The sequence below is a fragment of the Natrix helvetica genome, assembly GCF_964273705.1.
Source record: "Natrix helvetica genome assembly, chromosome: 3".
Lineage (NCBI taxonomy): Eukaryota > Metazoa > Chordata > Lepidosauria > Squamata > Natricidae > Natrix > Natrix helvetica.
In genome coordinates this window covers 56,975,130-56,996,794 of record NC_138549.1, presented here as the reverse complement: position 1 = coordinate 56,996,794, position 21,665 = coordinate 56,975,130, and the positions used below count along the sequence as shown (strand labels likewise).

The following is a 21,665-nucleotide window of genomic DNA, read 5'->3' as shown; positions in this document are numbered from 1 at the left end:
AGGTTTTTTTTCTCTCTCTTCTTTTGGATACACTTGCTATCTTGCTTTACTGAATTGGATTCAGGGAGAATCTGAATACACACACACACACACACAGACAGACACTCTTTTACATTTTTACATTTTTATTTATCTTTTACTGTTGCTACCTTTTTTGTTTTTGTTTTTTCCATATTTTTCTTCTTTTGACTATTCCGTGATCATTTGGGATTACAATTGTCCTACAACTACACAGATTAAAGCATAAAATAATTTGAAGATAAGCAAAAAAATAACGACCACTGGCTCTGCAACAACCTCCTCTTCTTCACCATCAGGAGGACAAAGATCAATACAGACGATGCTGCAACAGGAAAAAGACAAGGGAGTAACATTAGAGATGATTATGCAAGGAATACAAAAGATACAGGTAAGAACAGAGAATACAGAAAAGAGAACTGAGAGCCACTTGAAAATAGAATAGAGAAAATAGAACAAAGAAAAGTAAATATTGAACAAAAAACAGGAAAAACATGAAAAAATTGAAAACATTCAACGAATAATGATGAAATACAAGGATAGACTACAAAAAATTGAAGAAAAGAAGACCAAAGAAAGAAGAAAATTGGAGATATTATCAGCAGATTATGTGTCGTGGAAAAAGACCAACAGTGGAATATTGGGATGGGAGATCAAAAGGTCAGAATTTTTTCTCAGATTCCAAAATATAGAAGAAAAAGGCAAGAACCTGGCACAAATAATGACAGAAATTTTGACAGATCACCTGAAGATAACCCAAGAGAAGATGATGGATGGTATAGATGAGGCATTTCGAGTCTATACAAGATATGCAGCGAGAAATGGTCTCCCAAGAGAAGTCCACATAAGATTTACTAAGAAAGCAACTAAAACACAAATATTACAGAAGGCAAGAGACAAAAAAATGGAATACAAAGGCAAGGTGATTGCAGTTTTGAAACAAGTACCAAGAAGAGTGAGAGAGATGAGAAGAGAATATCAATTTTTGACTAAAATTCTACTTTAAAAAGGTGTTAGCTACAGATGGTTGATACCAGAAGGTCTTATGTTTGCATGGCAAGGACAAAGATACAGAATAGATACAACTGAGAAAGCAGAATCATTTTTCGCAGAACATCTGAGAGGGAAGGCTGAGGAGACAGGAAAAGAAGAAACACCTATAGAGGAGACTGACCATAACTGGTCATGGTCGTGCAGACTAATATTAGGGAAATTGTTGACCTGTTTCAAGAGTGCAGCTTTGGTCATCATAGATGTGCCATACTGTCAATCAGGTTCTTTCCAAGCCTCTTTACAGGCTGTGACTGGATCCTACAGATAAGTGTGGTAGATATTTGTAACCATTTGTGCAGACTTTGGGCCTAGCCAAGCCATCATATGTATGATCTCTCCGTCAGGCTCTACTTTCTCAGCATGGACAGCAAGTAGGAAGACATGCTTCCATATCCGATAGACTTGGCCTGGCGTGTCAGAGAACTTTTGTATCCTTCTAGATGCCAAGTCCACCTTCCTTCGGCAATACTGCCATTCTGCTCCGGTGTTGTATGGTGGGGGAGATGGTAAAGCTTAGTTGGATCAGGACCAGTGGTCTCCCGTTGGTTCAAGCAGGTATAGTATGTGGGAGTAGGCACGGTTGCCAAGGACAGCTGGCATTTTTCTTCAGAAAGGTTCTGTGCAATTTCATCTTGCTGAGTGTAGGCAAAGGTTGTTTTTGTTGTTGCTCTGCAGGTTGATCATGTTTATTACTCTGTTCATTCGTGTTCAAGTTGCCTTGAAGTATTGGCTGGAATTCCTTTGCTTCGACATTGAGGTTGCTACTTGCGGCTATTTGTGTTCCTGCTGGCTGAGGATTATTTGCCGTTGCTGGGGAATTGCTGTGATGTGTCTGGGTTTGTTGGGGTAGGTTCTCCAATTCCAAGGAGGTGTTGAGTGCTGCAATTTGAATGACATGATCTGTCTCATTAGCTTGTAGGTTTGGTGATTGTCCCTGTTGTAAAGCACATTGGCTGTCTACGTAGGCTTTGACACGTGCGTCTGGGTTTTCTTCTTCTAACTCTATAGGATCGAAGTTGAGGAAGGCACCATTAGCCTCTGCCTGTAGAGCTTTGGCCTGTATTAGTATTTCTTTAGCTTCCCGCTTGCGTTGAAGATATTCCAGTTGAGCCTGAGCTTTGGCATTACGTAGGTTCGCATCTGCTTCCGCAGCTTCCCTCTCTTCCTGAGCTTTGGCTTCCGCAGCTTCCCTCTCTTCCTGAGCTTTGGCTTCCGCGCCAGCCCTCTCTGCCTGAGCTTTGGTTTCTGCAGCTGCCCTCTGTGTCTGAGCTTTGGCTTCATGTAGAACTTTCTCTGCTTCCACAGTTGCCAACTCTTCCTTCAGTAGCTGCTCTTCCTTTGCTGCCTCTAAACCTACCTTGGCCATCTCAGCTTCCATTTGTGCTTCTACAACTATAGATGCCCATGACGTTTGGCTGTAATGGGAAGATTGCTGTGAGATGCTGCTACCCGCTTGAGATCAAGTTGATTTTGGCCGGAAGGATGAGGCCTTTTTGGAGACGTGGGAGGAGGTTGCATGTGACTGCTGAGATGACGCCTGTGAATGTTGAGACACCTCAGACATGGCTTTCGCTCCTGATATGTCCTTGGGACTAGATGGGAATGCTTTTTTAGAAGCCTGAGAGGAAGCCGCATGTGACTGTGAGATGTTGCATGCGAAAGATAAGACACCTCGGACTTGGCCTTCTTTTTCAGGACGGTCTCCCTCTTCAGTCTGGTTTGGATAAGGTTTTGGCTGCGTTCATTGTTTAACGTCTGAATGCACAGCATCTCCTTCTGGAGTTCTTCATCGTCATTTAGTTGTAGCTGGATGTCATTGAGGCGGTCCTCATAAAACTATCCATTGCATGAAGCACTCGTCCATGTCCTCGTCTAATGAACGGAGGTGTTTGGAGGATAACTCGTCTTTGAGTTTGTCATAGAGTTGCTGCAACTTCTTCCAGCCATTCTCATGCTTTTGATATAGCCTGTCCCAATCCTGCAAGAGGTTCGATCGTTTAATCTGCGTAGGCTTTCTTTGCTGCCTTGGGTCGTAGGCTAACTGAGGTGCTTCTGCATTTTCTGATGGTTGGACATCCAATTCTGAGTTTTGGATGACAAATTCTGAGCTTTGGACGACCAATATTGAGTCTGTGGTGGGTTCAGGCATGGGGATCGGCATGTCTGACCCTTCTGCCATGGCTAGAAAGGATTCTATGACTAGGATTAGCTCAGGAAATTTCTTCTATGTGTTATGAATTTTTTTAAATTCAATTCACTTTTTGGCCACTGGGGTGCATTGCAAAACTTTGTAGATGCAGGCGCAGTTCATCTTTTGGCCACTAGGGCGTGTTGCAAGTGTTGGCTCAAAATACTGGATTGCAGTTTGTAGAGGAGCCACTAGAGGGCACTGTTTGTGACTAATGTTTGGAGTGATTGGTAATGGCGTTTTCCTTGCTGATGTTTGTCAAGCTAATTCTCCAGTTTTGGAATTTCTAAGGGTCTTTACCTGGACTCAGAACCCGTCTTGGACCTTGCTAGCTTGATATCTCCTAAAGGGGTTGTGCCTTTTCCCAATAATTCATAAACAATAGTAACAAATCAGCAAGAATATATCATTAATATCTTCAGCTGAACTGCATCTGCCTTAAGGCCCTTTGGCTGCCCGAAGGCTTTGCACAGACAAAGTAAGCTGATGCTGGGATGGGCGGGGCCCCTTTATTGCCCCTCGCTGCCAGGACAACTTATCAATAAAGTTCAAATGACTTGGGAGTTCGGATCTGAGCTAGCTGACCTCTTACTTATTAAAATTCCATTTCCATGGAGACCTTTCCATGAGGTTTTTACAACCACTTAAGGAGTAAGGCTTGGAATTTGCTTTGATTTACTGCAACAGGTTTCTCTTTCTTTGTTAGGCTGCTGCTTGCCTCCAAGCCACATGTGTTTGGCCGTAACAACAGCTCAGATTGGATAGGTTGGGAAGGCGGGGTTCTTTATCATGTGATTCTTGGGTCCCCTCCCCTGGAGCTCAATTAGACAGCAACAAAGTCGATCTTGCTTTCAAACTAGGAGAGATAGGAAACATGCTTTTCTAATTCTGCAGGATCTGTTTTCTCAGTGTATCAGAGGAGAAACAAGAGTCTAGCCTGAGAGCATTCTTCTACAAGCAAAAACAAGCTTTTCAGAGCAGATTGGGCCGGTCAGGTTGTAGAGGCTGCTTTTCTCATGCAACTCTTGGCCCTCTTTTAACACATTTTCTTAATCACAACAAAGTCCTTCGTCTCAGGAGAGTTAATCAGCCTTTCGCACTGAAACAGGATGTTTCTCTTTGCTCCAAGATGGGGTGGGGGGAATCCCGGCAGCCGTTCTCAGTTAAAATGCAAACAGAGTTTGGGATTCAACTTCAACGTCCCTTTTACTCGGGGGGGGGAGCAAAATACCATCATCTTCTTACTGTTATGCCTTGGGCGTTGTAGGCTTGCTCGGGGCATGCAGTTAACTCCATGCTTAGGAATCTCTTTCAGATCAAGTTTATTATCAGGCATTCTTAATAGCAAAACTTACAGTTCAGTGTTAAGATACTTCTGACTTTCCATAATCTGTCCCATCACATAGTATAAAAAGATGATGATTTCACTCCCATGTTGAGCGGAGATACAAACACTACTATTCCGGTTCACAAAGGCATTCAAACTGACGCGCTATAAACTTTGCACACAGGCAAAATGTCCCAGTGGCCAATTAGGAATATAGATGTTGTTAAGTACTTGGAGTAATCTACATGTAACCATATTACCAGCAGGAACTCATTCAAACCTGATTGGTCGGAGGCCCTGCCTGAACCCTATAAAAGGGCTGTTGCCGGACAGGGTCTTTGCTGGATTCTGAGTCACTAATAAAGAGCTGTTGTTGCTGAAGCCTGAGTCTGCCTCATCCGTTCCCACGATCTAACACTGGCGAAGAGGATGAGATTGGAAGGCAACTAGGCACCGAGAATAGAAACAATCCAGCAAGTAATCCAGCCCAGAGTGAAGCACGGCAGCGAGAAGCTATCTTAAAGTGACATTTGAATCAGCTTCAAGCAAGAAACGAGATGATTACGCACGCCCCACCAGCTCTGTTCGACCCAGCCAACGAAGATGGGAGTCCTACATGATGAGGTTCTACTGCTTCCTTGAAGCCAACAACCTCCTGGGCCTGTCCGAAGGCTGGAAGAAGGTGATGTTTTTAAGCTACTGCGAAGTGTTCGAGACTGTGAAGGACTTATCCAAACCAATGCCACTCCATTCGGTCACTTGGTTGGTACTCCAACAGATGCTGAGGACACACTATGCTCCCAGATCGTCCAAATACATAAGGAGGCATGAATTCAACTTCTGGAATCAAAGGGAAGGCGAGGCTATTAATCAATATGTTGTCACGCTCTGAAAGCCGCAGCTCACCCTAGACGAAGCTAGGACTACTGAGTCCTTGGCCAAGTCGATGGAAATGTTGCAGAAATATGTATATTTATATTTGTATTTATTATCTGTTATTTGTTGTGTGGACTGTACACCGCCCCGAGTCCTTTTTGGGAGAGGGGGCGGTCTAGAAGTGCGAAGAATAAATAAATAAATAAGAAGCAGAACAGCCTGAAAGTGCACACAAAACCACTGGCGTGCATCATGAGACCGCAGAGCTAGAAGCAATCACCAAAGATCGGACGCCATCTGCCAGCATTGCGAGTGGAAGGGACACATTGCCAGACTCTGCAGGAGTGAGTTCCCAGCAGCCACCCAACAGACACGGAATCAGCCGGTGTACCCAAAGCCACAGAGACATGGAACATGGCAACAGTGACCCAAGCAGCCAGAGGGAGCCACCGGAGCCACGTACCACGTGACCATCGGCCAAACCTGCATCACACGAACCGCGAAGCTGAGAGTCACAGTCCTCCTTGAGGGATCCCCATGCTCCATGGAAATCGACATGGGATCATCACTGACCATTATGTCCTGGGCTATGCTCAAGAAGATCGTCCCCAACCTGAAGAGGCACAAGCTGCGACTTCCAGACATCTGCCTAAGCGACTACAAAGGGAACCGAGTCCCGGTTGTTAGACAAGGCACTTTCCGGGTACAATACAAGTCATTCAATGGACTGCTTCTGGTGACGGTAGTAAAGGGCGCATTGCAAAGCCTCCCAAGATTGGACTGGTTCAAACCCCTGGGTCTTGAAGTAACCGGAATCAACACCATCCACGACAACAGCACCGAAGAACTCCTTAAGTTCGAGGATGTCTTTGGCACCGGTCTTGGTAAGTACGTGGGGACCCCCATATCATTTAATCGGGACCCAAACGTAGCTCCAATTAGACTGAAACCCAGGAGAGTGCCTTTTGCTCTCCGACCCAAAATTGACTTGGAATTAGACAAGTTAATTGGCCAGGTAATCCTAGAGCTGGTGGATCATGCACACTGGGAGACCCCTATAGTGACCCCGGTCAAGCTGGACAGGTTAGTCCGCATCTGCACGGACTATAACTGTACAATTAACAATGCGTTACAACAAAGCGCTTACCCTGTATCCATTGTACAGCATTTACAGCATTCACTTGGCCCAGTAAAGGTTTTTGCAAAATTAGACATGGCGCAGGCATACCAGCAGTTGCCTGTAGATGATGCCACAGTGGAGGCCCAAACCATTGTGACGCATAGGGGTGCCTTTAAATGCACCCGCCTACAATTTGGTGTTAGTATTGCCCCTGGACTGTTCCAAAGTGTCATGGAGCGACTTTTGCAGGGGATATCAGGAGTTGTCCCCTATTTTGACGACATACTGATATCCGCTGCAAATAAAGAACAACTGTTTAAAAGACCTAGGGCTGTTTTGATCAGAATTAGTGAAAAGGGTCTCTGCCTTAAAAAGGAAAAATGCCAAATCAATGTGCCAAGGGTCGAGTTCCTAGAGTACCTCATCGACGGCTCAGGGATTCACCCCACAAACAAAAAAATTAAAGACATTCAAGAGTCCCCACACCACGAAACCAGACCGAGCTCCAAGCGCTCCTCAAACTACTTAATTTCTACAGCGTTTTCCTCAAGCAAAAAGCACGGTTGCTGAACCGCTGCACCGACTCTTTGGGAAAAAAGCTACATGGAGTTGGGGCAAGACTGAGGCTGCCACATTCGCCACTGTGAAAAAACTTCTGTCAGCGGACACGTTCCTGGTTCAGTACAAACAGACTTTGCCACTTGTACTGACTTGTGACGTCGGAGCCATCCTCAGCCACCACATGCCCAACGGAACCAAAGCACCCATCACTTACTACTCAAGGACTCTCTCAGAGATGGAGAGGAATTGCAGCCAACTGGACTGGGAGGCTCTGGCTGCTGTAGCTGGAGTCAAACGGTTCCACAAGTACTTATATGGCCATGATTTTGAAATCATCATGGACCATAAACCACTTTTGGGACTACTGACTGGGGACCTACCTACACCTGCATCGTTGTCACCACGGATCACCCATTGGACTATTTTTTTAGCAGCTTACAGTTACCGCCTCATCCACAGACTGGGCACCACACTGGGGCATGCTGACGCCCTCACCCAGTGCCCCTACCAGAACTACTTGCTGATCCAACCCCCGAGATGCCAGTTTTGCTCATAAAACTGCCTGGAAGCTGGCCCTGTCTCCTCCAGCAAGGTCGCCCACCACTCAGCTAAAGCCCGGACTCTGAAACAGGTTTTGAACTGGATGTGGAGGGGGTGGCCCAAGGGACCGGTTTGGCCAGAGTTTAAATTGTTTAATGTTAAGAGGGACAAACTGTCCATTGTAAATGGTTGTTTATTGTGGGTTGTTATTCCAGAAAAAAACTGCAAGTCGCAGTATTAGAAGCATTGCACGTGGGGCATCCCTGAATTGTCCGGATGAAATCATTGGCCAGGAGTTACGTATGGTGGCCTAACATGGATAAAGAGATCAAGGAATGGGTGGCTACCTGCACACTGTGCCAGGAGTCCAGACCAGCCCCCCCACAGAGGTGCCCGCTAAGGAGTGGGAGCGACCTCAAGCACATGGTCTAGGATGCACATTGACTTTGCTGGCCCAGTTCACGGCCAGACTTTCATGGTAGTTGTGGATGCATATTCGAAATGGTTAGAGGTAGTCCTAATGACCTTGACCACGACAGAAGCAGTCATTGAGGCACTACGGAGACTTTTCTCCAGGCCCGGCCTACCCAATGTCTTGGTCTCCGACAACGGGCCTCAATTCACGGCTATGGAATTTGAGACCTTCCTAGCAGCACAGGGAATCAGGCTTGCCCTGGTCGCTCCATTCCATCCGATCAGTAATGGACAGGCGGAGAGAATGGTGCGATCCGCTAAAGAAGCCCTATCCAGGATGGGTCCAGGTGATTGGCGAACACGGGTTGATCAATTTCTGCTAACCCAACATATAATACCGAGTGCTACCGGGAGAAGCCCTTCCGAGCTTCTAATGGGTCGCCGGCTAAGGTCACACTTAGACTGGTTGCACCCAAACTACTCTGCCGTAACATCCCCTGATTCAAACAGCAAAATTAGACAGTTCAGCATAGGGGATCGAGTTTACACCCACAACTACGCTGGGGGATCACTCTGGATTCCTGCCACGGTCACAGGTATTACTGGACCTCGCTCATACCAGGTGGAGCTTGAGGACGGTCGCACTTGGAGGAGGCACAATGACCAACTCCGTAGCCGCCTCTCCGAATCCAGACTTAGGACACCAGAGAAAACTCTTTCACAAGTTAGCCAAAGCCCTACCAACATGGAGCACAATTTCACTCCATCTACGGACACCTCAAACCTGAAGGGACCGGGGGACTTACCTGTTGAGCCTCAGCGAGTTCCAAGCAAGCTGGCTCTAGGAACTCCAGCTGTGGCCTGTGAAAGGTTCCAGGAGGTTCCACCATGTGCAGAAACTGAAGCAACAGGTTCGTCCGACCTGACTGAAGATCCGCGCCAACTGAAGTGTGCAGGTCTGGTCGAGCCACCAAAACCCCCGCCTACCTGGGTTACTACGTCACAAGTTGGATGAATCCAACTAAGAGGGGAGGGGTGTTAAGTACTTGGAGTAATCTACATATAAATAGCCTTGTTAATAGTTTTCACTCAGGTCTGCTGTTACTAGCAGGAACTCATTCAAACCTGATTGGTCAGAGGCCCAGCCTGAGCCCTATAAAAGGGCTGTTGCCGGACAGGGTTTTTGCTGGATTCTGAGTCACTAATAAAGAGCTGTTGTTGCTGAAGCCTGAGTCTGCCTCATCCATTCCCATGATCTAACAGATGTGATCACATGTTGTGGAACTACATTTCCCATAAGGCATTCCCTGCCTACATTTCCCATGAGGTAGTTTCTTAAAGGAGACAGTTCTTAATTCCTGCACTAGCTATATACTGCTGGGACAGCACAAGAGCTATCTCTAGATCCCTTACTTTTTCCTCTAGTAGTTCACATGGGTTTCATTTAATACGTGTAATTTGAGTGTTCTCTGGACATAAGCACATAGGAACATATATTGCATACCACAATAGTACCAGTCACCTGTTCCATCAGTTTGTTTCTTTTTGCTGATTCTTTTAAGTGTAAAATGTTTTGTATCTTTTTTCCCTATCCTTTTTTTCTGGCTTTTTATGCTTGTTTTTATACCTTATTTATTTTACTTGCTTATTATTATGTTTGTTTTATTTATTTATCTTCCCTATATTTTAAAAAAAGTTTTTGAGCTCCAGTTTTTTCCTATCTTATTATTTAAGATTTGCCTTATTTATTTGATCTTCATTAATCCTATTCTTCCTTGATTTCTAATTTTCCACTCTTGTCCTTATTAATTTCTGAGAAAAGATTATAAGAAATTAATTTGTGGAACATTATTTGATAGGATTAATTTTTGTATGTTATTTTTAGTACATCCTAATGGAACTTCTTTTGATTAACTTTGAATGATGAGACTTTAAATATTTGTTTATGAATGAGACAAAACATAGCAAGAAGTGGGTTTTTGTATTTTTAGATAAAATGAAGTTATTGTAAACTAAATGAAAGGAATATTAAATAGATTCACTTGTTTAAAATTATATATTGTTATTTCTGGTGTCTCTTAATGGACTTTTGCTGATTAAGATTGAATAATGAGACTTTTATTATTTGTTAAGAGATAAAAGATATTAGATTGAAATTTTAGAAAAGGTGATAGGTTACTGAAATTGTTTGTACTTGTCTTGAAGGGGAAAGTAATATCTGTATATAAAATATTCTTTTACAATTTTTTCTTACTTTCTCCACTTTTTCTGCACTTTTTGCTTTTTTTTGTATTTTCCTTTCTTTTATTAGTTTTTTATCTTTGTATTTTTAAACCTATTATTAAAAAACCAAGCAACTCAGTGTGAGGTAATTGGCTGATGCTTGATGAGGGGAATGCATAAGGGGTGCATTTGGGGTGCATTTCAACTTTGAAAAGTTGAAAAGGCTCTTCTCCAAAAGCCCCTTTTGCAGCACCCGGATCCAGAGCAACATTTCATAATACAGGCAGATGCCAGCGACGTGGCCGTAGCAGCACTACTTTTGCAGAGGAATCCAAAAGGACAACTCCTGCCTTGTGCCTGTGTCTCCAAAAAACCCACTGACACCGAAAGACAATGGGCCATTTGGGAGAAAGAAACCTACTCTGTCCACTGGGCCCTGCTCTCATGGAGACACTTCTTAGAAGAGGAGAAAGGCCTTTCGAGGTCTGAACTGATCACAAAAATCTTGAAGCCCTGAAAACCCCCAGAAAATTGTCTCCCAAGCAAGTCCGCTGGGCACAGTACTTCAGGAGATTTAAGTTTGAACTGAAGGACATCTCAGCAGGGAAAAACCTGCGAGCAGATGCCTTGTCAAGAAAACCACAATTTGACAGTCCCCCTGCACAACTAGCAGTGCAAGTCATCACCATAGGCCAAGCCAAGCCAGACTGCTGTCCAACCCCAGCCAGGACAAACTGACAGCGGTCAGTTTGAAAGCAGCACTTCCTGCTGACCCCTGGCTCGCTTACAATAAAGACGCCTTAACCATGAGAAATGGACTAGCCTGGAAACGATCCAAACTATATGTCCCTGCCAGCTTGAGACTAGAAGTGCTACAGTACAGACACAATTCAAAGTTAGCCGGCCACTTTGGATTCCTGAAAACTCTGCACCTTGCTAGACAATAATTCTGGTGGCCTAAGATGAAAGCAGAAGTGGGAGACTATGTAAAAAGCTGTGCCATCTGTGCAGCCATGAAGATGAGGCCCCTGGACTTCTGCAACAAGTGGCAAGCCACAGCAGACCCTGGGAAGAGATCGCAATGGACTTTATCATAGAACACCCAGAAAGTAGGGGGAACACAATAATCTAAACCAGTGATGGCGAACCGGTGGCACGCGTACCACAGGTGGCACGCGTAGCCATTTGTTAGGGCACGCGAGGCTCTGCCTTGTCAGCTGGCCAGTGCGCATGTGCGCGCTGGCCAACTGAGTTCACCCTTTTTAAAGCCATTTTTCGCCCTCCCCAGGCTCCAGAGCCTTTAGGAACCTGGGGAGGGCGAAAAGAGCCTCCCCCCCCATTTTCTAAAAGTATAGGCAGTTGAAGGTGACTCTTCATGTTGTGGTGGTTTCTCTCTCAGTTGTTCTCTTTCCAACCTCCTTCTGGACTCTTCCAATAGGCGTGCAGTTATGTCAGTCAATGTTAGTTCATTTCGGGTTAAGACCTTGAGGGACGATACAAAATCATCATAACTCTCATCCAGTGAGGACAGAATGATGTAGATTTGATGTAACTCTGAGAAAATAAGTTCTTTTTCATGTAGCTCTTGGAAAACTTCTTTCATAAAGTTTAAATGAGCTAACATATCGCCACCCTTCAGAAGACGTGCCCTAAACAGTTTGCGGGTAAGATGTATATGTGCACCTACAGTGTCACGTACATATATCTTCTTCAAATTCTCCCAACATCTTGCTGCAGAATTCTCCCCACGAATATGAACTAATTGTTGGTCAGTCAGTGTTAGACCAATTATACACAATGCTCGTTCATTGCATCGTTGAAACTTTGCTATCTTCTTGGCATTATCCTCGTCATCTGGATTCCAAGAAGTCACGTCCGGTGGATTCTGTATAGCATCCCATAATCCCTCAGTACGCAGGAGTAGGCTGCACTTCATGGACCAGGAAACATAGTTTGTTCCATCCAACCGGGTTATCAGTGATAGATTTGCTGATGGTGCGTGTGCCATCTTCTCCATAATAGTAAAACTTATAAACTAAACAACGATCTGTATACAGTAATGCGTATCAACACCAACTCTCTCTTTAGCTACGTCTGGTACACTCTGGGCCCTTAACCAGTGTTAAATAAGTAAGCTCCCCGTTAGGAGAGCGAGTGTGCAGAGAAGCGTATTGAGAGTGGTATGGACGAACACGCACAAACCAGCATACAGAGACACGGAATAGTATAAAATATAGTAGTTTACTATGTGGAAATATAGAGGTATTCAGAGTCCAGTTAACAGTCCAAGTCATACACGGTTCAGTCAGTCAGTTATCAATATTCTCAGTTTAACACACAAAGTAGCTAACAGTAGCAAACCACAGTACCTCACAATACATCGATCAGCGTCTAACAAACAGAGAGCTAACCGTCATTCTGACTCCCTCTTATGGCTGCTTGAGGTAACAGACCAATTGCATCTCTCTAGCAGTTAAAGTAACAGATACATTTGTTACAATCATAGCTTATATACATTGCCAAGCCAAGCCTAGGGTTACATCCCTAACAAAAACGACCCTCCGAGCAAACCGGAAGTGACTTCCGGCGTCTCGGAGGGTCGTTTTGACTGCTTCGGAGGCTTCAGGGAAGCCTCCTGAAGGTCCCTGAAGCCTCCGGAGGGCTTCCGGGGGGGCGAGGGAGGCTGTTTTCACCCTCCCCATGCTCCTATAAAGCCTCTGGAGCCTGGGGAGGGCGAAAAAAGCATGCAAAAATGGGGGGGTCGCGCCTGTAGTGTGTGCATGAGCAGTGGGGGGGTCATGCATTGCATTATGGGTGCAGCACGCCTTCACACGACCCCCTGCGCTCCCCCCCCACTTAGGGCACGCAAGCCAAAAAAGGTTCGCCATCGCTGATCTAGACAGTCATTGACTTGTTTTCTAAGCAAGTCAAACCCACTTTATTGTTTGCTCGGGGCTGCCATCAGCAAAGAACCTAATGAAGTTATTTATCAAACATATCTACCACCTGCATGGTGTACCACAGCAAATCATCTCTAACTAAGGAGTCCAGTTCACCGCCAGGTTCTGGAGGTAGTTCCTGAGGTCCATGGGGCCACACAAGGACATAGCTCGGCTTTCCATTCAAGCATGAATAGGGCATCGGAACGTATGAATGCAATGGTGGAACAATATGCCCATATTGGTCGGACCTGTTACAATTCACAGAAGTGGTGTAAAAAAATGCCATGCATAGCAGTACTGGATTAACTCCCTTTCAATTTACTAGTGGCATGGAATTCGTCACCATGCCTTAACTGCCCAGAGAACCCCCTCCTCAATGTCTTTAACTGAATGGATGGATTCTCTGAAACTTTCCAGATTCCTTCCAAGAAGGAAGATTTCTCCCATCCACATCCATCCAGGTGCAGGGACAAAGTAACCTTGACTTTCTAAGAAGGAATGTTATTATGGCTACATATCAATCATACTCTGTATAATCCCCCCTCCCATTTTCCCACAGTAAAAAATGTGGCAGGCCTGAAATCCCAAAGGTAAAAGATGGCTTCCAGGCCTGGCAGGTGGCCTCCCCTCAGAAGAGAAGTGTATTCTGTAACAAGAGTAATGCAGGGGTTTAACATTATGTTACTAACCACCTCTTCTCCTACCCCTAGGGGGACCCTTGGCTTGTCTGGAAACTTATCATGGAATTGCTTAACCAACCTCATTCCAACTCTTTACCCACGTAGCCTCAGACAACGGGTACCCCTTCCAATGCACTAAATATTATAAATGACCCCTATACAATCTAGAGTCTAATGTATTTTTCACTTCATAATGTGTCTCTTCTTGTAACTACTATAGGAGGAGGGGTTGGTTGGGTCTGAGGTCTCAACTTAGACCCAAGCACAGGTTTCAGCAAGCTACAATGGAAAACAGGATGCATATTTCCCAGAATTCGGGGGAGCCTAAGCTGAACTGTCACTGGGTTATGGCATGGGGACGAATTCCATGCCGCTGGTAATTTGAAAGGGAGTTAATCCAGTACTGCTATGCATAGCATTTTTTTACACCACTTCTGCGAACGGTAACAGGTCCAACCAATTCTCCTGCTGGTAATCCACATAACAACGGATGTATTGTTTCACCATTGCATTCTTACGTTCCGATGCCCCATTCATGCTTGGATGGAAAGCCAAGCTAAGTCCTCGCGTGGATCCGATGGACCTCAGGAACCTGGAAGCTTTCAGATTCGGGTTCTATTAGACATCTCTAATAAAACCGAATTTTGAGGAAACTCAACTGCAAAATGAGAAACTCAACATAAACATATCCAAATTGAAAATAACAAGGAACAAACAAAAGAAAAAAAAAACTAATATATGAACAGTTAGAGGAAAACTGATGGAAACATGTTATTCCCAGAAGAAAACAACAACCAAGAGCTGTTGTTCCGCTCTGGAGTTGAGCAATTGATTTCAAATCCTCCCCTGGAAAAAAGTATGCAGGCACCTAAAAAAAGAGGCATCATCAAGTGTTCTTCTGATAGGAAGAAAAGTAGACCAGACTTCCCTAGGAAAAAACGTGAGTATTTGTGATAGGAGATTCAGTTCTCTGCGGAACAGAATGAGCAGTCTGTAGAGAGGACATTCAGTCTAAGAAGGTATGTTTTCTCCCTGGAGCAAAAATAAAAGATGTGGCTGAGAACCTTACTAAAATATTCAAGCCCACAGATTACATCACTTTCTTCTCTATATGTGGATGAACAACACAAAATGAACCTGAAAACAATAGCAATAACAATAGCACTTAGGCTTCATACTGCCCTCTCTAAGTGGTTTGCAGAGTCGGCCTATTGCCCCCAACAATTTGGGTTCTCATTTTACTCAACACGGAAGGATGGAAGCCTGAGTCAACCTTCAGCCTGGTGAGATTCAAACTGCCAAAGTGCAGTCAGTCAGCAGAAGTAGTGCTGCACTCTAACCATTGCACCACCACAGCTCATCAAGACACGATATCAAGACATTGCAAACAGGCAAGAAAGTTAAGGAGTTTGCAGCACAAATAGTATTTTCATCTCTGCTTTCACAAAAGGTCAATATCCTATGAGGGAATAAAGAATTTTAGAAATGAAGCTCTGGGTTAAGAATTGGTGCCACCAAGAGAACTTTGGATTCCTAAATCATGGTCTATATTACTATCTGAAGGACTCCGGGCAAGGGATGGGCTGCACCTCACATGAATCAGGAAGAATGTATTAGGAAAATAACTGGCTCAACCTATCAAAAGGGCTTTAAACTAAAAATGAGGGAGCAAGATAACCAAACTTTTGGACCTCATAATAAACCTCAAGACAACCAACCAAACGAGGTAGAGAGGGAAGGGAAGGGAAGAAAAACTCAGATACAAATTAGGAGATGTAGGAAACATACCCAGGGTCAGCCAAAAAGAACTCAGTTACCTATACACTAACATTCAAGTTTGGGGAACAAACAAATGAAATTGAAGTACTAGTACACAAGGACAAGTATGATATAGTTGCCATCACTGAAACTTGGATGAAACTCATCACTGGAATCTACTGATAGGAGGATACAAACCTTTCAAAAGAAACAGATCTAACAAATGAGCAGAGTTGCATTATATATAAGAGATCACTACATTTCTACAGAGATGCACAAAACCAAGGATGAAAATCTCTTAGAATACATAGGGGTCAATATAAAAGGAAAAAAGAATGACATTGCTATAGGTGTATATTTCAGGCCACCCAACCAAGCAGAAGAAACAGATGAACTTTTTGTCACTCAATTAACAAATGTATGTGGTAATGGGAGACTTTAACTACCCTGACATCAACTGGGAGAGAAGCTCTGCATCAAGTGAAAAATCTAACAGGTTCCTGACTAATTCGTTTGGTTGACAAATTTGTCATCCAAAAGTCAGAGGAGGAAACTAGAGGAACATCTATATTGGACCTAATTCTTACCAACAGAGAAGAAGTGATAGAGGGGGTTGAATTTGCAGGAACTTTGGGAGAGAGTGGCATTGAACTCATATTGGAATTCAATGAAATGCAGACACAAGCAACAGAACATAATCAAACCAGTGTTTTAGACATTAAAAGAACTGATTTCAACAAACTTAGAGCTTGAGAAGAATTCATGGATGAAAATCTTAAAGGGGAAAACAACCCAAGAAGCTGTAGAAAGACTAAAAATATGACTATAAAAGCCCAATCCAGCACAATACCATTGAAAAAGAAAAATAAGACATCCAAGAAGAAACCAAATCAGGAAAGCTAAGGCTCAGAATGAACTAAGACTTGCAACAAGTGTCAAAAAAAATAATAACATTTCTTTCAACATATAAGAAAGAGGAAAAAAGTCAAGGAAACAATCCTGGCTAATAGGAGAAGATGTCAAGGAAGTGACGGGCAGCAGAAAGAAACAGCTGCTTAATTCCTTCTTTGCACCTGTCTTCATGCAAAAAGTAAGAATAGCTCAACCTATGTCAATTCTGAAGCTGACCTGGTTGATGCCATTTTTCTCTTGGCTCATAGTTGCCATGATTATGAAAGGGGGAAGGGAGGGGGGAAGAATATAGACCAGCTAATCTGTCAAAACAAAAAGTTTTCTGTGGGAACCAAGGACATCCTGACAGATGGCAAAGGAGTGGCCAAGCAGCCTCCCAGCAACCTTTATTGCACAATGTGATTGGTGACACCTGGCAAGGGAATATTTGCTCTTTTAATTAGGAGGGAAACCCCTGGAACTTTTAGAGTTGATTTTCACTAGCTGTGCCGATATGATGTGTCCAATAAACATGTTCATTGAGGAATCTACCTCCTCAGAGTACTGCTTTTGTTGGATGCATTACTCAGAACCCTGACAACCCACCGTTAAAAGACAGACTAGGAACACAAATTAAAATAGGCAAAAAATGGTAAGAGAACACACACTCTCTCCCTACCTACCTACTGTATTTATCTCTCTCTCTCTCTATTTCTCTATCCCATTATCTGCCTACCTATCTACACATGCACTCTCTCCCTACCTACCTACTGTATTTATCTATCTATCTCTTTCTACTTCTCTCTCTCTATCCCTCTACCTACCAACCTACCTACACACACTCTCCCTCCCTCCCTCCCTCCCTACTGTATTTTTCTCTCTCTCTATTTTTTCTCTCTCTCTCTGTCTATCCCTTTATCTACCTACCTTCCTAACTACTCTTTCTCTCTTCCTACCTACCTACTGTATTTCTCTCTCTTTCTCTCCCTCTTTATCCCTCTATCCCTCTACCTACCTACTTTTTTTTAAAAAATGCCTCTTCAAAAGCTTGGTGTGTCTTATACTCTGGTGCATCTTATACTCCAAAAAATACAGTAAATATGAGCCAGCAATGTACTGCAGCAGCCAAAAAAGCCAATGCAATCCTAGGTTGCATTAGCAGGGGGATACAATAAAGATTATATGAAGTGTTAGTACCACTTTATTAGGCCTTGGTAAAATCACACTTGGAATGCTTCACCCAATTTTGGTCATCACAATATAAAAAAGATGTTGAGGCTCTGGAAAGAGTGCAAAAAAGAACAACAAAGATTATTAGGGGACTGAAGGCTAGAACACATGAAGGACAGTTGTAAGAATTGGGTATGTATAGTCTAGTACAAAAGACTAGGGAGGCAGCCTGATAGCATAGCAGTGTTCCAATATTTGAAGGACTGTCATAAACTAGGTCAACTTATTTCCCAAAGCACCAGAAGGCAATAAGTAATGGATAGAAACTAACCAAGGAGAGAAGAATCTAGAACAAAGGAGAAATTTCTTGACAGAACAATAAACCAGTGGAACAGTTTGCCTTCAGAAATTGTGGGTGCTCCATCACCGGAAGCTTTTAAGAAGAGACTGGATAGCCATTTGTCTGAAATTGTATAAAGTTTCCTGCTTCAGCAGGAGGCTGGACTAGAATATCTCCAAGGTCCCTTCTAACTCTGATGTTCTATGTTCTATATATTATAGTCCTATTGTGGTGATGGGAGGGGCTTCATGTTACATAACAGTTGCTGCTGCTGATTTAGAATAATGATTCCATTTCCTTTCTTTTCTCTTTCTTCTATTTCTTCCACCTCTCTTTCTCTCTTTAATTTGATATGGGAAGTTCTTGACAGTCACTCAGCAAGTGTTGGAAATTATGATGGATCTCCCCAGAAGTACTTACAGCCTGTTTTTGATGTTTTGATGGCTGCACACATACACACCATCAAGTAATCATATTTTGGGCTTTTACTAGCTTGCAGTACATTAGCTTGCATTTACTGCTGTTACAGGACTACCTGTAATGGACAGTATATAGTATAATAGTAAATAACATATAGTAAATAGCATGAAATATACATATGGCCTGTTTTTATAAATATTAAAATTAGAAGCTCTGCAAAAGATAGTATGTCTACCAAAGATATTTCATAGTATGTATTTATTTTAATATTATTTTCACTCTCCTGTGTTTTCTTGAATTATTTAATTTATAATCATCAGGATTACTCCTAAAACAATATTTGTTGTTGTTTTTCTCCTTAGAATATGTAATGCAGCACTGGCAAGAAGATTTTATGTTTGGATACCAGTTTCTGAATGGCTGCAATCCTGTATTAATTAAAAAATGCATAGAACTACCAAAAAAGTTCCCAGTGACCACAGAAATGGTAGAGTACAGTTTGGAGAGAAATCTAACTCTGGAGCAGGAAATAAAGGTACTTACTTAGAATAGAAGGTTATTTCAGTGTTTAGTTATAAAGCGTTTCACAAATTTTGCAGGAGAAATGTTGTCTAGGAGAAAAGTGTTTTCCGTTCTAATACAATAATACAATTAGCAGACTCCAATTGTAGCTAGCTCTCAAATCAAATAATGCCTAATTTTAAGAATATAACATCATACATGTGTCAGAGTTTCAAGTAACACCCCCAACGAAACAATACTAAGGCTTGAGTTTCCTCAAAGTACCATTTTATTAGAGATGTCATATTGGCATATCTGGGAAAACCCGAATCTGAAGGTTTCCAGGTTTTTCCCACCGTCTTGTAACGAGAGTAACACAGGGGGTTAAAACCATACACCTAACCATCCATCCCCCCCCCCCCCCCCCGGGGGACCCTTTGGCTTACTTGTCATGGAATTGATTAACTATTCTATCTGCCTTTACATCTCAACTTTTAACCCAGGTAGCTTCAGACAAAGGGTACCCTTTCCAATGAACTAAATATTACAAAAGACCTCTGTATAACCTAGAGCAGTGATGGCTAACCTTTTTCTCCTTGTGTGATAAAATTGTGGGCAACAGCCCATACGTGCGTGCCCACATCCATAGTGCAATGTACCCCGCCCCCCTGAGCATGTGTGCATGACCCCTGCCCACCATACATGTGCATGTGCACAACTGTGCCCCGTGTTGGGCGTAGCAGGCCTCCCTGAAGCCTCCTGGGACCAAAAATGGTCAGGCACATGCATGGGGGACATGGGAGGGGGGGAGTGAGGCACGCATGCTGTCACACCACCCCACAGCTTGTTTTGGGCCTAGCAGGCCTCCCTGAAGCCTTCTGGGACCAAAAAAGGGGCGGAGGGGTGCCCTGGAGCCTCCTGAAATCAAAAACACCCCCCGCCCATGCATCTCCCACATGCACAACAGAGACCAGACAATCAGCTGGACAGCGGGAGGCGTGCTCGCATGCGCAGTGGAGCTGAGCCAAGCAATGGCTTGTGTGCCCACAGAGAGGGCTTGGCATGCCACCTGTGGCACCTGTGCCATACGTTCGCCATCATGGACCTAGAGTCTAAAAAAATTTTCATTTCATAATGGGTATCTTCTTGCACTACTATAGGTGGAGGGGGTGGCTGCGTCTGACATCTTAATCTAGACCCAAGGACTGATTTCAGCAGGCTACAGTGAAACAAAGGATGCACTTTCCCTAGAATGCTGGGGAGGATAAACTGAACTGTCACTGGGTTAATTATTTTCACTATTGGAAATGGACCTAAAAACATAGGTCCCAGCTTTTTGCTAGGCAGCCTCAACCGTATGTATTTGGTTGAGATGAAAGCTTTATCTCCCACATGGAAGGGGGGGTTGAAGAGAATAGTATAGTATAGTAGCATAGTATAGTATAAATCTTTATTACGGTCAAAGACCAGCAATACACATTACTTTTTACAATATATTAAAAAGTACCGATATTAAAATATAATTAAAAAGTATCGACATTAAAAGGGGATAACATACATGTTCTCAAATTGTTTGGGTCACTCCCTGGTTTCCATAGGTAAAAAGCCGATAAGTATGGTAAGTAAATGCAATGGTCCAGAAATTGTTAGCGATCTGTCCAAATAATTGGTACAAGATGACAACTATACTTCTGTAACCAATTTTATTCTTGTGGACATTGCAGCAACACAGAATTTTGCCACTGCATACGTGGTAGCTGGGTTTGTGTCCTGGAGGAGAAAGCCTACATAAAAATTGTCTGCCCTCCCTGGCAATCTCTCTAATAAGGGGAGAATATATGCAGACCTACAAACTCTGTATAGCTCACAGTGTAATAGAACATGTGAGATATCTTCAACTTCTCCTTTACCACATATACAAACCCATTCTGCTATTGATGTTGTTTTATACCTGCCCTGGAGGAGTGCTGAAGGAAGAATGTTAAATCTGCCTCTGAAGAAAGCTATTCTTTGTTTTGGAAAAATCAGGTCATTTAGATACCTTGCCAAAACCCACACTCCCTGTTTGATTCTGTCCCTACTGTGGAGAGGCAACCTATTTAGTTCTTCTTGGAACTCCATGTCCTTCATTCTATTGATTACTACTTGCTTTGCTTGATTAAAGCCTAGAGACATTAAGAATACCAGTGAGAGCCCATAAGAGCCCAGCTTGTGATCAATTGCCTGTTTCCAGGGGGAGGGGAAATTGTCAGTCAACACTAGTGGGGACAGTCCCTCTGGAAAGAAATGCATTTTAAGCCAATGAATGATCATCATCTTCCAGGCTCTTACCTGAATTTGAGGCATGCCTGTCTCAATTCTTAATTGGGCATTTGGAGTTCCTTTGGGTGCAGCTAAGATGGCTTGCAGGAATTTGGTTTGTATGGTTTCTAGCAAGTCTTTCTTTGCAAGGATTCCTGTTTGTGCCCCATATAGAATTTGCGCCAATGTTTTGGCCTCAAAAAGTTTTAAGGCAGCAGGTACTAACTGCCCTCCTCCGCCCATGTAAAATAAGTGTTTAGTTGCGTTTGAGGACCTGTTGGCTGCTTGCAATGTATGATCCAGGTGTGCCTTCCATGTCCCTTACAAGTGGAAAACCACCCT

At 43.4% G+C, this 21,665-nt stretch overlaps 1 protein-coding gene across 1 annotated transcript in view; it reads left to right on the top strand.

Annotated features, from left to right (window-relative positions):
- ALOX5 (arachidonate 5-lipoxygenase) overlaps positions 1-21,665 on the top strand; it is a 298,340-nt gene that overhangs the window by 112,607 nt on the left and 164,068 nt on the right. Inside the window, exon 6 of the mRNA XM_081949557.1 lies at positions 18,884-19,056. Coding sequence (XP_081805683.1) covers positions 18,884-19,056 — 173 coding nt within the window. The remainder of the gene's footprint in view (positions 1-18,883; positions 19,057-21,665) is intronic.